This window comes from Heptranchias perlo, chromosome 21 (genome assembly GCF_035084215.1).
Source record: "Heptranchias perlo isolate sHepPer1 chromosome 21, sHepPer1.hap1, whole genome shotgun sequence".
Classification (NCBI taxonomy): Eukaryota; Metazoa; Chordata; class Chondrichthyes; order Hexanchiformes; family Hexanchidae; genus Heptranchias; species Heptranchias perlo.
Genome location: NC_090345.1, coordinates 48,366,627 through 48,381,386, shown reverse-complemented (window position 1 = coordinate 48,381,386; position 14,760 = coordinate 48,366,627). Strand labels below are relative to the sequence as shown.

The following is a 14,760-nucleotide window of genomic DNA, read 5'->3' as shown; positions in this document are numbered from 1 at the left end:
GGATATTTTCATTTGGACACCATATGTTTTAAAATAAGCATTTAATAACAGCATTTAACATTTAAAGACTAAAAACATAAATGTAGCTTTTGTAAATTAAATTCAGTTGCATCTGCCCAGGATTTGGGAATGATTTTATTGCTAGAAACTTGAAAATATTTTAATTGTGTTGTGAAAACGACATGTTTTCAAAAATTTCGAATCACTGACTACTGGACTTTCTGTGGCATTGCTCCCAGCAAGTCACTGATTGTTTTATAACAACATGAACATTATATCTGTACTGCACAATGTATTATTCTGCTGCTAAGGTGCGATTCTGCAAACCAGTTGTGTCCTTTTAAGACGACAAAACTAATTTCAGTAAATAGCAACAGCCTGAGGTCTGCTGGAGTTAATTGCAGGATTGGCAAATTTGTAGAATGGTTCTTGTAAATATCGGGCATCAGCTCATGAGAAACTAACATGAAATTAAAGTCTCATTTCCTTTCTTTACATCCATTTGACACTTTGAAATGTGACTGCCTCAAAAATGTTTTAGAAAATAATCTGCAGCTATCTCTTTTCTTATCAATAAACCCCATCTTGCAGCTGAACCATATAATTATGCAAGAATGTTATGGTCTATCACTGGGTCTCAAAGACCAGGGTAGTGTGAACTTAAGGTAAAAACAGATGTAATTTACTTGTGGTGGGGGGGGGGAATGTTTCTCTCGATGTTCCTGAAACCATGAAAAACGTAAGACTTGCAATTACAATTTTTATTTGGTGCTTTATTCACTGCTCAGCACTCTACATAAGCCAGGAGGCTTCAGCAGCAAACAGTCTGCTCCTAGGCCCTACTGCTATTTCTCTGCCCCTTTGAAGGTGACAGGATAAGTTGAGAAAGCTGTTAAAAAACCTTATGGAACCCTTACCTCTATAAATAGAAGTGTAGAGCATAAAAGCAAGGAAGTTATGCTAAACCTGTATAAAACACTGGTTAGGCCTCAGCTGGAGTATTGTGTCCAATTCTGGGCACCGCACTTTAGGAAGGATGTCAAGGCCTTGGAGAGGGTGCAGAAGAGATTTACTAGAATGGTACCAGGGATGAGGGACTTCAGTTACATGAAGAGACTGGAGAAGCTGGGGTTGTTCTCCTTAGAACAGAGAAGGTTAAGAGGAGATTTAATAGAGGTGTTCAAACATATGAAGGATTTTGTTAGAGTAAATAAGGAGAAACTGTTGCCACTGGCAGGAGGGTTGATAACCAGAGTTAAGATAACAGATTTAAAATAATTATCAAAAGAACCAGAGGGAAGATGAGGAGATTTTTTTTTCACAGCGAGTTGTAATCTGGAATACACTGCCTGAAAGGGTGAGGGAAACAGATTCAATATTACCTTTCAAAAGGGAATTGAATATATACTTAAAAACAAAAAACTGCAGGGCTATGGGGAAGGAACAGCAGAGTGGGACTAATTGGACAGCTCTTTCAAAGAGCCAGCACGGCACAATGGGCTGAATGTCCTCCTTCTGTGCTGTATGATTTTATGATTTTATAACTGGTTGGAAAGAGATGTGCATGAGGTGCAAGGTTTAAGTCACCCAATGATTTCCCTTCCTTTCATCAGGAGAATGCCTCTTATCCATTAGCACCTCCGCAGATGACCCTAATTGCGAACACAGTGAAAGAAACTTTTGTGGCAAAAATAAAGGATTTTTGTCTTAGATTTCGCTTGGTATTCCTATGTTCCTATGGGCGCTAAATTGGGCCATGTAGTGCCCGTTGTTTTGGCGTTACACGGCCTCGCCAACATCCAAGATGGCATTTTGGATGCGAATGCACGTTTCCAGCGTGACGTGTGCCAGACGCCATCTTGGTATAGGATTAAGCGCAGGCGCAAATACTGAACGTCGGAAGCATGTAAAGTAGGGAGAAAATGGATACAATCAGTGTGCAAAGGTGATTTAAAGTGACAGACACCATTTTGGGACTTAATGCCCAACTCAACGCACAGTCTTAACCCTGACCATCTGAACGTGTCTTAGAGTGCCTGGAGGACCCCCCACCAACGTTTTTTAAAAGGGACCGTGCAGGATTTACGGGTTAGTGGCTGGATTATTGCTTCTGGCTGCCAAGACATTTGTAACTGTTTTTGGAGGTCTCCTATACTTGAATACTAGGACGCGGGGACATAGCCTAACATTTAGAGCCAGGACGTGCAGGAGTGAAGTTAGGAAATGCTTCTACAGGCAAAGGGTGGGAGAAGTTTGGAATGCACTTCTGCAAACGGCAGTTGATGCTAGCTCAATTGTGAATTCTAAATCTGAGATTGATAGATTTCTGTGAACCAAGGGTACGAAGGGATATGGGGCTAAGGCGGGTATATGGAGTGAGGTCACAGGTTCACCATGATCTCATTGAATGGTGGAACAGGCTCGATGGGCTAAATGCCACTGCCACTTGCTGCCTCCTGATATGTGCCACTTTCTCCTGCAAGAAAGCAGGACTGGGAGATGTGTCTAGGTGGTGTCATGGTTGAATAGCTGCCAGCGTGTGTGACCTGTGAGTTGTGGGTGGGCGGCTTGCAACAGTGGTAATGTGTAAGGGTGAGAAGAAGCATCTGATTGGAAGAGTTGAGTAGTGATGGAAAGAGTTTATTGGTATGTGGGTGATGGGGGTGTAGTGTGTGGTGCAGTTGGTAGGAGACGCCACTTGACAGTTGACCTCACTCACCTTGACCACTCATGTCAAAGCATTGAACTTCTTCCTGCACTGCATCCATGTTCATGGTGCTGTGGGCCTGGCATTGACTTTGTCCCCTGCTGCCTCCCACTGCCTTTTGGGTATATGTCTGGAGGGCCTCTTGCTTCCCCCCCCCCACCCCTCCTTGGTGCAAGAAGTGGACAGAAGGAGGGATATAGGATGTCCCTCCTTCTGTCCACCTCTTGCACCAAGGCCTCTAATGCATCAGCAGAGAACCTTGGTGCAAGCACTCTCGCAGGCCTGGTACAAACTCAGATCAGCAGATTGTTGAGGTCTTGTGTGCAGATTGGAGGATGTGGGATTTAGTAATGCGCAACCTTTATTCAATGTTTTAACATAATTCATCAGTGTGTGAACATAGGGACGGGAGGGGCCATTGGACAAGGGGTAATAGCGAATCTTGCTATCCCTGACCAATAATAGGCCCTATCTGATTTTTTCCCCCTATGTATTGGCTTACTTAATTCTGTCATGGTGAATTACGGAATAAAAACCACTCATAGAAATCATATCCCAGTTTTTGGTACAATTGTTGCAGTCATTAATCAGTTTATCTGAGACAGATGTCCAAGTAAGGGGCCAAATCACTCTATTCAAGTACTTGTTCAGGTATTTGTTCAAATATGGCAGCTTTAAAAAAAAGTTAAAGTTCATTTGGCCCTGGTCCCTCTTTTGAAGTTATTTATCAGCCTGTCTTCTCAATCTGTGAATCTGTCTATAGCCTTCGAAGAGAGATAGTCAGGCCAGTACCCATAGATAGTGAGAAAATGAAGAGCTGTGGCCTAAGACAGTTTAGCATAGCTGGTGCAAAAGTTAGGATTTTCTACCACACAAGGAGCTAGCTAAGCTTAACAACTATTGTAATAATATATGTTTCATTACTGTTACTGCTCACTTTTTCTTTTATTGTTAAATAAATTTATTTGGCAGTAAAAGCCTACGTCAAAGTTTAGTGCAAAGTTTGTTCATTCCCTAGGCATGCTATGAATTTACCAAGATATCTGAACATTCACTCCGCGGCATAGGGAATGAAGGATCATCTATGAGAGTGGTTTGAAATACAAATGGCAAAAATATTTAGAGTTAAAAAATAGCAAAGAACCTCCAAAAACAGGGCAACTGTTTCTTGTAAGAATAGGTATCAGCACTATGAGCTGATACATATCGAAAGTTTTAAATACTATATATATGGAATGACCATTAGAAATGTCATTGGCAATAGGAGAATGGGAATCATATGCACTCAACTTTGACAAAAGTGGGCAATACAGTTACTGCTGCCCAGTTGCATAACTGCTAAAAATCAGGCAATGCTGCATCAATTCATATATTGCACAGGTAGTCTGTAGCAATTCCTATTGTTAATTTACTTCCCTTAGTGTGGCAGATTTCCACTCAGATTAAATCAGAGTGTCCCTTTTGACGTTATGTCAACTCTTTCTAATGTTTCTACACTAAAGATATCTCTTCAGGGTAAAGGGAAATCTCAATCAATATCTGAGGTGATACGTGCAGACAGGGGATCTGTACTCAACAAGGGAACTGAAGTGCTGGCAGAGTTGGGTGTATTTATTTCAAGTGACTTGAGGCTTCCCCCCCGCCCTCCTCTCCCCACCCCCGAAGTCTCTGGCCATTTATGTAAGTGGGAATTCTGGGCAAAGTGTTGTAGATATGAATTTGAAAGTGTTATATAAAGTTCCCATCAAAAAATTGAATGCCACACTGTACCATTGGCAGAAGCTGCTCCATTTATTTTAGATTTTATGCTGTCATCTGCAACTGAGCTTGCTGCACAGTTGAAGAAAGAAAAATGACTTATATCTCTTAGTGTTGTAACATTTACAAATGAGGACAGGGTTCAGATTAGACTGGCTTTTTAAAGGGCATTTATTTTTCAGGTTTCTGGGGCAGTAATCAATTACAATGGAATCATCCATTACAGCATTTAACTTTACATAACTGATTAGTCAGCTCGTCACTGAGCTTGTATGAGCATTGTACAGTATTGTACACATAATAGGTGTGAATGTTGGAGAGGGCATTAGTCTAGTGCATCGTAAGAATAGACCACAAGATTACACACAAACCAAATTCCATACAACTGAAATGAGAATGTCATCTGGAATCATACCGGAAACAGTAATTATAATTGGAATGGCCTCCTTAGCAGTGAAGAAGTTTATGGACATTGTTGGCTGCTGGAGGACTTTTTCAGACAAACTCAGTTCCTGGAACTTGGACTAACATGCGCAAAGCTGCACTGTACAACTTCTGGTGCACTAATGACAAGGAGTTGCATAAAGTTCTGAAGAAAGGCTTGAAATATTGGGGCTCTTTTACCATAAGAGAAAAGATTAAGAGGACAAAGGACAGCAGTTTTCAAAAATATGAAAAGGTTCTGAGGTGAATAAAGAAAAATTGTTTCCATTGGTTGGCGAATCAGTAACAAGGGGGCATAAACTGAAGATTAAGCGTAGAAGAATGAAGGGAGAAGTTAGAAGAACTTTTCTTCGGACGGTTATTGAAATATGGCATGCCTTTTACAAGTGGCTACTGCGGTAGAGACGACAAGATCATTCAAAAAAGAATTAGGGAAGTGTTTAAAAAGGAAGAATATACAAGGAATTGAGGAAAGAGAAGGGCAAATGGCATAAGAATAAATAACTCCAGTTGAACAGCCATCACCAGCACAGGTAAGATGGGCTGAATGCCCTCCTTTGAGTTGTAACTTCTATAATCTCCAGAAATAAGTAAGTCACAATTACTGTGAACAAAAGGGATTAATGCTATTCTCGATTACTTTTCTATATTTAAAAAGACCTTAAAGTCTGAGGTGGGCATATCCTTACATATGTTTTATTGGAGATGTTTCCATTTTGATTGTACTTAAAGTTAGCTGTTCCAAGCCCTTTGTACGTGGTTATCCCATATCAAACATACAGAATGATTTGTAGTCAAATAAAAACCACCCAACGAAAACTCCCAGCTTGCTATCCAGACTACACTGCCAATTGGACTTACAAACTCCCGAATACAGAACTGTATGTACAGTAATCCCTCCCTAGTGAACTTTCTATATTGCTTTCTAATTATTGCAAAATGATTCCAGAAGGGGCAGGTGTATTTGGATTTGTTGTGTGAATTAGTCACCGCTAACATAAACAATACTTACTTTTCTGCAGGATTCGGAAATCAGGAGAATCCTCTATTAAAGTTTCCTCTCTGTACCATTCCATTTTTGGGAAAGGTACTCCTTTCATTCTGCATTCCAACACAACCAGCTGGCCCTCTAGAGCTGTCACATCCTGCAGCGGCTGCAAATCATGTACATGTTATTTTATCAGCCTCAAGTTGGTTTCTTGGCTAAGTAATTACATTTTTGCTTTACAAAAGGGTCTCTATGTACTCCAGATGCCCAATTCATATTTTAGTGCATAAAACATTTTTGCATTATTGTAATCATTAACAGCTGTTATCATCATACTGCACTGACATTACATGGGATAGAGAGATAAATATAGACAAAATTCATCTAATTTCTATTTCAGATAAACACATGTATTGGATGGATGAAAGGATAGATAGATAATAGCAAGACAGATATATAATAGATAGGTAATTGAGAAGTAGATAAATACACAGACAAACAGATAAATGAAAAATAGATTATAGATATCTAGATAGGTAAATAGACAGACAGTATGGATGCTTTTTTCCACCATTTCTACATGATTTTTTTCTTCAGTGTCTACTGAAGCTTATTTTTTTTCTGTAAGCTTTGATCCACTATCTCAGATTTTCAATAACTACAAGTACCAGACAAATAGCTATATCCTTGTCACATTTTGAGATTTTTACCTGGTTGGCCTCGAAGGGATTTTTGGTTCAAGTTACAATTTGTTTCTGATAGAAAAGCAGTTTCAGGATCCAAAGAATTAATTCCCAGAATTCCAATATACTTTTCTGACTTGATAGCAAAAGTCTGAAGCCATTGAAACAAAATGGGTGGCTCAGAGTTTAGTGGGTAAATTCCCAAAGGGTAATGGATTAGCTATTAAAATTGTTATACAGAATCAATTTGAAACAATGGGAGAGTGGTCGTTAGCACATTCCAACATCTCCAAGAGATAGTCACATGTGTAATGTTGGATTGGTTTCATTCATTGAGCTCAGCAGGTGTCTGAGCTGAAAATGTAATGTAGGTGCCATGACGGAGGCAGGTTCCTCAATCCAAGTGGTAGTTTTGTTTGGCAATGCAATGAACCAATCCTTGGGGAGGACCAGAGATTAATCTTTTGTCTCTCTCTCTCTCTCTCTCAGTAAAAGCGTCACAGTCTTCAGCAAGTTTGAGCTTGAAACAGTGAGACGAGAGGTTCAACTATTTACAATCTATATCAATGACTTGGATGAAGGGACTGAATGTATGGTTGCTAAATTTGCTGATGACACAAAAGTAGGTAGGAAAGTAAGTTGTGAAGAGGGTATAAGGAGTCTGCAAAGGGATAGAGATAGGTTAAGTGAGTGGGCAAAAATTTGGCAGATGGTGTATATTGTGGGAAAATGTGAACTTGTCCACTTTGGCAGGAGGAATAGAAAAGCAATATATTATTTAAATGGAGATTGCAGAACTCTGAGGTACAGAGGGATCTGGGTGTCCCAGTACATGAATCACAAAAAGTTAGTATGCAGGTACAGCAAGTGATTAGGAAGGCAAATGGAATGTTGTCATTTATTGCAAGGAGAATGGAATATAAAAGTAGAGATGTTTTGCTACAGTTGTACAGGGCATTGGTGAGACCACATCTAGAATACTGTGTGCAGTTTTGGTCTCTTTATTTAAGAAAGGACATAATTGCGTTAGAGGTGGTTCAGAGAAGGTTCACTTGACTGATTCCTGGGATGAGGGGGTTATCTTATGAGGAAAGGTTGGACAAGTTGGGCCTGTATACATTGGAGTTTAGAAGAATGAGAGGTGATCTTATTGAAACATATAAGATCCTGAGGGGACTTGAAGGGGTAGATGCTGAGAGGATGTTTCCCCTTGTGGGAGAGACTAGAACTAGGGGTCACAGTTTAAAAATAAGGGGTCTCCCATTTAAGACAAAGATGAGGAGAAATTTTTTCTCTCAGAAGGTCGTGAGTCTGTGGAACTCCCTTCCCCAGAGAACAGTGGAGGCAGGGCTATTGAATATTTTTAAGGCTGAGTTAGATAGATTCCTGATTAACAAGGGAGTCAAAGGTTATAGTAGGTAGTCGGGAAAGTAGGGTTGAGGTCACAATCAGTTCAGCCATGAACTTAACAAATGGCAGAGCAGGCTCGAGGGGCCGAATGGCCTACTCTTGCTTTTAATTCGTATATTCGTATGTCCACTTTCTCTGCAACCTGAGAATGGCTGTGAGAGACTCTAAGCCGAGGTATGAGTGCATGCGGCTACAACAGGAAATATCATTGTTGACATACTAGCCCATAAGGTGAATTTAGCCCATTAACTAGGGTGTACTTCTTTGTGGTTAACAGTTTCTGCTCAGGTACAAATGTGCAGGTCGCTCCCAAAAGTGGTCTGAGCGTCTTTCATTCAGGAGTGTGCCTATATTACCCAATATCTAATTATACAATGATGTGACCCAGGGTGTGACAATAGGATCACCTTGTGATCTGAACTGGAATATATCTCTCGTACGCGCTTTCACATGCACTTCTCCAATCCTTCTGAAGGCAGAATGAAACATTTGATGAAACAAGGCCTCATATGAATAGTTAAGCTGCTTTATTTCACAAACAATAGTAACAGTCAAAGCAAATTCCATTTACTTAACTCAATCTCACTTCTCTCCTTAAAAAATGAGAAAAAATAATAAACTATGCCTTTCATGGGTTGACTTACTTATCTTTGGTATACCTTCCTTTCTAGATAACTTTTGACTGCAACACTTGACCTGCATTTTTAGTTTCCAGTTCCACGCCATGCAGCTCTATACAAAACCTGACTGCCCCATGTCCTTTAGTCCCGTTCCTCTGTGTTCCTAGCCAGCAGGATGGGTTATCTTGCTGATATCAAACCTGGTCATTAATTCACTAGAAAGTCTGTCAATAAAACTAGCTACCTCATGGAGTGGTATTAAAGAGAATATCTCCTGCTGTTCTCAAAATGAGTAGGGCCTGTCCAGGCTAATCGGCTTGTGAAGATACACCTGATGCTCATTGAATTAATTTGGAATAGACTGTGAGCGGTGACATTCCACAAACCGGCCCATCTGGCTTCAATACATTAAAACACAACACTTAAACATAACGCAATCCCAAAATTTTTTCTGTGAAAAAAAATAAAATGTGACACTTGTTGGATCTGAGAAAGCCAAATCAGAATATTTTCTTAATGGCGAGAGACTAGAAACTGTGGATGAGCAAAGGGATTTAGGTATCCATGTACACAAACCACCAAAACCTAGTGCAAAGGTACAAAAAGTAATTAAAAACGCTAATGGTATATTGGCCTTTATCTCAAAGTGACTGGAATTCAATAGTGAGGAAGTGATGCCTCAGTTGTACACAGCCTTGTTCTGATCCCATCTGGGTACTGCATTCAGTTTTTGGGCACCGAACCTCATAAAGATATATTGGCTTTGGAAGGGGTACAGTACAGATTCACCAGGATGATACCTGGCCTTAAAGGTTAAAATTATGAGGACACGTTGCATTAACAAGGTTTATATTTCCTTGAGTTTAGAAGATTGAGGGATGATCTAATTGAGGTGTTTAAAATGATTAAGGGATTCCATAGGGTAGATACAGAGAAGTTATTTCCTCTGGTGGGAGAATCTAGAACAAGGGAGCATAATCTTAAAATTAGAGCTAGGACATTTAGGAGGGAAATCAGGAAGGACTTTTTCATATAAAGGGTCATGGAAATCTGAAACTCTCTCCCCCAAAAGGCTGTGGATGCTGGGTCAAGTGAAATTTTAAAGACTGAGATCGATATTTTTTTTGGTAAGGGTATCAAGGGATATGAAGCAACGGTGGATAATTGGAGTTGAGTTATAAATCAGCCATGATCTAATTGAATGGCAGACAGGCTTGAGGGGCTGAAAGGCTTCCTCTTGTTCCTATGTTCCATATTACAAGAAGTGATAAGAAATAGATTGTAATTGTTTGAAAATTGTATTATGTTTTTTTCATATATTACATGAAAAATAACTTTGTTGCTTTAAAATTGGCCTCATTGCACAGAGTGCTGACCAATATACCTTCCAGAAGATAGAAGAAATGCATGTGGCGTACGTGAGATCACAGAATCCAATACATACGTTGAGGATTTCTTTTACTTTCCAAACCTAGGTCACACATTTATGATACTAGATATTGAATGCTAAGGGTATTCTCCAGAACATAAGGGTGTAAGGCCTGTTTATGTAAGTGATCAGCCTGGAGCAGTGATGGCGTCTCTAGTAAAGTGGAGGGGCAAAGACAGCTCTCTTCTGACATGCCCAAGTAGGAGAGTTGAGGTCCATTAATTTGGGTCCTAAGGTAATGACCGATGCAGTCATAATGCCTACCTAAGGTGTCATCACACCTACATTTGCTGGCCCTTCACAAACTTACCTTCCTCATCGAAATCATGGATTGCTATAGGAACCCCTGAAGGCACAACTTTGACTGCACTAGCAAGCAACTAAACTGGAGTTAAAAAAAAATCTTAAGAAGCAAAAAGGATAGCCACAGAAACTCATGCAGGGAGCAAAGTGCAACTAAACAATAATGTTCTTTGAAAAAAACACACAAATCACCATTGAAATTTGCAACACAAACCTAGCTTAAAGAATCTAACTTCAACAGCACGGATTTGTTAAAGGCAAATCGTGTTTAACTAACTCGATTGAGTTTTTTAATGAGGTAACAGAGAGGGTCGATGAGGGCAATGCAGTTGACGTTGACTTTCAAAAGCATCTGATAAAGGACCACATAATAAGCTTGTCAGCAAAATTGATGCCCATGGAATAAAAGGGGCAGTGGCAGCATGGATATGAAATTGTCTAAGTAACAGGATACAGAGAGTAGTGGTGAACGGTTGTTTTTCGGACTGGAGGAAGGTATACAGTGGTGTTCCCCAGGGGTTGGTATTGCATTTTTGATATATATTAATGACTTGGACTTGGGTGTAGAGGGCACAATTTCAAAATTTGCAGATGATACAAAACTTGGAAGTTTAGTAAACAGTGAGGAGGATAGTGATAGACTTCAAGAGGACATAGAGAGGCTAGTGGAATGGGCGGACACATGGCAGATGAAATTTAATGCAGAAAAGTGCAAAATTATACATTCCGGCAAGAAGAACGAGGAGAGGTATTATAAACTAAAGGGTACAATTCTAAAGGGGGTGCAGGAACAGAGAGACCTGGGGGTGTATGTGCACAAATCTTTGAAGGTGGCAGGGCAGGTTGAGAAAGTGGTTAAAAAAGCATACGGGATCCTGGGCTTTATAAATAGAATCATAGAATGATTACAGCACAGAAGGAGGCCATTCAGCCTATTGAGTCCGTGCCGGCTCTTTGTAAGAGCAATCCAGTTAGTCCCATTCCCCAGCTCTTTCCCCGTAGCCCTGCAAATTTTTTCCCTTCATGTATTTATCCAATTCCCTTTTGAAAGCCGCAATTGAATCTGCTTCCAGACGCATTCCAGATCATAACTACTCACTGCGTAACAAAGTTTTTCCTCATGTCGCCTTTGGTTCTTTTGCCAATCATCTTAAATCTGTGTTCTCCAGTTCTCGACCCTTCCGCCAATGGGAACAGTTTCTCTTTATTTACTTTATCTAAACCATTCATGATTTTGAACCCCTCTATCAAATCTCCTCTTAACCTTCTCTGCTCTAGAGGCATAGAGTACAAAAGTATGGAAGTTTTGTTGAACCTTTATAAAACACTGGTTCGACCACAACTCGAGTATTGGGTCCACTTCTGGGTACCGCACTTTAGGAAGGATGTGAAGACCTTAGAGAGGGTGCAGAAGAGATTTACTAGAATGATTCCAGGGATGAGGGACTTCAGTTATGTGGATAGACTGGAGAAGCTGGGGTTGTTCTCCTTAGAGCCGAGAAGGTTGAGAGGAGATTTGATAGAAGTGTTCAAAATCATGAAGGGTTTAGATAAAGTAAATAAAGAGAAACTGTTCCCATTGGTGGAAGGGTCGAGAACCAGAGGACACAGATTTAAGGTGATTGGCAAAAAAAACAAAGGTGACATGAGGAGAAACTTTTTGATGCAGTGAGTAGTTATGATCTGGAATGCGCTGCCTGAAAGGGTGGTGGAAGCAGATTCAATCGTGGCTTTCAAAAAAGAACTGGATGACTACTTGAAGGGAAAAAATTTGCAGGCCTATGGGAAAAGAGCGGGGGAATGGGACTAACTGGATTGATCTTACAAAGAGCCAGCATGGGCTTGATGGGCTGTAACCAGTCTATGATTCTATGATTCTATTCTAGCAGGACAGGCCCGTAGATTGGCCATGTGACCAATTTACATGGAGATGTGAGCCAGCAATAATCTGGTGTGGGACCAATTAATAAAATTCTTGAGGCTATTATAAAGCTTGTTTGACCAACAGCACAGCCTCCTGAAAGTTGGGCAGTTTTTTCCACTGCAAAATTTGTTACATGGGAGGTCCAATCCCCAACCCGTTGGAGACCCTCACAAAATCAGGGCTTATAGGTCAGTTTATCGATCACATATCTGTAATAAAAAAACAAATAATATCTTTCAACTTACAATACCTTTGTAAAAACTGGAGCAGCCATGAGGGGCAGCCCATCCAATCCCTGCAGGAAATTTGTGGGGCTTTGTATCTAGTGGAATGATAATACAGTTTTATTCAGCTTATGAAAAAACAATCAACAGAAGCTAAAACAAAAAATGATACACCCTGGAGATGCACAGCAGGTCCGACTGCACCTGAGGAGAGAACCGACAGGTTAGTGTTTCAGGCAGAAGGACAAATTTACCAATCCCGTGGTCTCCAGTGGGGAGATACACTCGAAGGGAGCTCAGAAAAAAATCGTGCTGTGATGTTGCAGCCCCATCTCTGACTCACACTTCTGTCGAGTGTGGCTCCCCCTGGGAGCAAGCATCGGATAGTTAAATTTACCCTGTAGAATTCTGACAAAAATTACACAGCTGAAATGTTATCCTGTCCGTACATTTTACAGATGCTGACAAACCTGCTGTATACTTGCAACATTTTCTGTTTTTATTTTTTTAAGTCAAAGTTTTGTTTCATTTAACAACCTGTCATTGGCAACTTTACACATACAGGGAAATGTACAGCCATGTCATTAGTTAAAATTAATTCAGTCGTTAGTAACATTGTTAACTTGTCAATCACAAACCTGAGGTAAATTTACCATCCCTCTGCTCCTGCCGTAAAGCGTCGCTAGACAATTTGGGAATTGGCTCTTTAGTTCAAAAGAAAAGTCTCCGCTCCCATCTAGCAAGCTTTACACCAGGGCTGGACTTATATTGACAAGTTAGGTAACAACAACCGCATTACAGGTTTCAAAATCCAATAATATTGAATCATTTTTAATTAGAAAAGGATTACTAAAAACTGTATTTAGCAATATTTAAATTACCAAAATCCAAATGATCAATAATTCTCAAACAAGCATTTTAAACATATATTATAATTTTAAACTTAAAGATAACATTTTAAAAAGAATTAGATCAGCATTTAAGAAGGAAGAATACAAGAGGACATGGGGGAAGGGCAGGGAGATTGAAGTAACGTAAATAGCTCCAGTTGAAGAGCTAGCACTGCCATAGGTGCGATGGCCCAAATGGCCTCCTTCTGTGGTAACTCTAGGTAAATACTGAAAAGAAGAACTTTAAATCAATAATACCTGCTGAATAGGTTGCACCAGAGGCTGGTCGACTGTGCAGTGTAACTGGTGGGGCTCTGAATGAACAGCTGAAGGGTTGGAGGGAAGGGACGGTGTTGCAACAGGAATGGGAATCTTATCCTGAACCCTATATATGAAAAACAATATTGGTTAAACACAATACCTGATGATTTTTGGCTTTCAGTTATTTTCAGTCTTACACAATCTGAATTTGAAATACCGTTCAGTAAAAAATAAGATGCACAAAGGATTTCAGACATTACCTGCAACTAATCTGAACATTAATGAAATATTATTGAAATAATGTCCTGTAATTGACTATACCGTGGAACCTGTACTTATGATTATAAAGCAAGCACTTGTCTGTAGTCAGTCACCACTGTCCTGACCAACAGCTAAACACAAAAGGACAGTGGCCCAACCATGGCTAACAAAAGAAATGAAGGATAGTATTAGATCCAAAGAGGAGTCATATAAAGTTGCCAGAAAAAGTAGCAAGCCTGAGGATTGGAAGCAGTTGAGAATTCAGCAAAAAAGGATCAAGAGATTGATTAAGAGGGGAAAATAGAGTATGAGAGTAAACTTGCAAGGAACATGAAAGTGGACTGTAAAAACTTCAACAAGTATGTAAAAAGAAAAAAAAATTAGTGAAGACAAAAGTAGGTCCCTTACTGTCAAAAACGGGAGAATTTATAATGGGGAACAAGGAAATGGCAGAGCAATTGTAGTGGTTTCATTGTGATGGTAGTGGTTGTTGGAGGCCAATCATCTCAGCCCCAGGACATCGCTGCAGGAGTTCCTCAGGGCAGTGTCCTAGGCCCAACCATCTTCAGCTGCTTCATCAATAACCTTCCCTCCATCATAAGGTCAGAAATGGGGATGTTTGCTGATGATTGCACAGTGTTCAGTTCCATTCGCAACCCCTCAGATAATGAAGCAGTCCGTGCCCGCATGCAGCAAGACCTGGACAACGTCGAGGCTTGGGCTGATAAGTGGCAAGTAACATTCGCGCCAGACATGTGCCAGGCAATGACCATCTCCAACAAGAGAGAATCTAACCACCTCCTCTTGACATTCAACGGCATTACCATCGCCGAATCCCCCACCATCAACATCCTGGGA

The 14,760-nt window shown here is 40.3% G+C and overlaps 1 protein-coding gene across 5 annotated transcripts in view; it reads right to left on the bottom strand.

Annotated features, from left to right (window-relative positions):
* Positions 1-14,760, bottom strand: part of mypn (myopalladin) — a 441,574-nt gene that overhangs the window by 295,912 nt on the left and 130,902 nt on the right. For all 5 annotated transcript variants that reach the window (XR_010966743.1, XR_010966742.1, XM_068002628.1 and 2 more), the window contains exons 5-7: positions 13,639-13,765; positions 12,517-12,588; positions 5,922-6,063 (exon numbers count right to left, since the gene is read on the bottom strand). Coding sequence is in view for 3 of the 5 variants with exons in the window: in XM_068002628.1 (XP_067858729.1) it covers positions 5,922-6,063; positions 12,517-12,588; positions 13,639-13,765 (341 nt within the window). In the remaining 2 variants the exon portion in view is untranslated. The remainder of the gene's footprint in view (positions 1-5,921; positions 6,064-12,516; positions 12,589-13,638; positions 13,766-14,760) is intronic.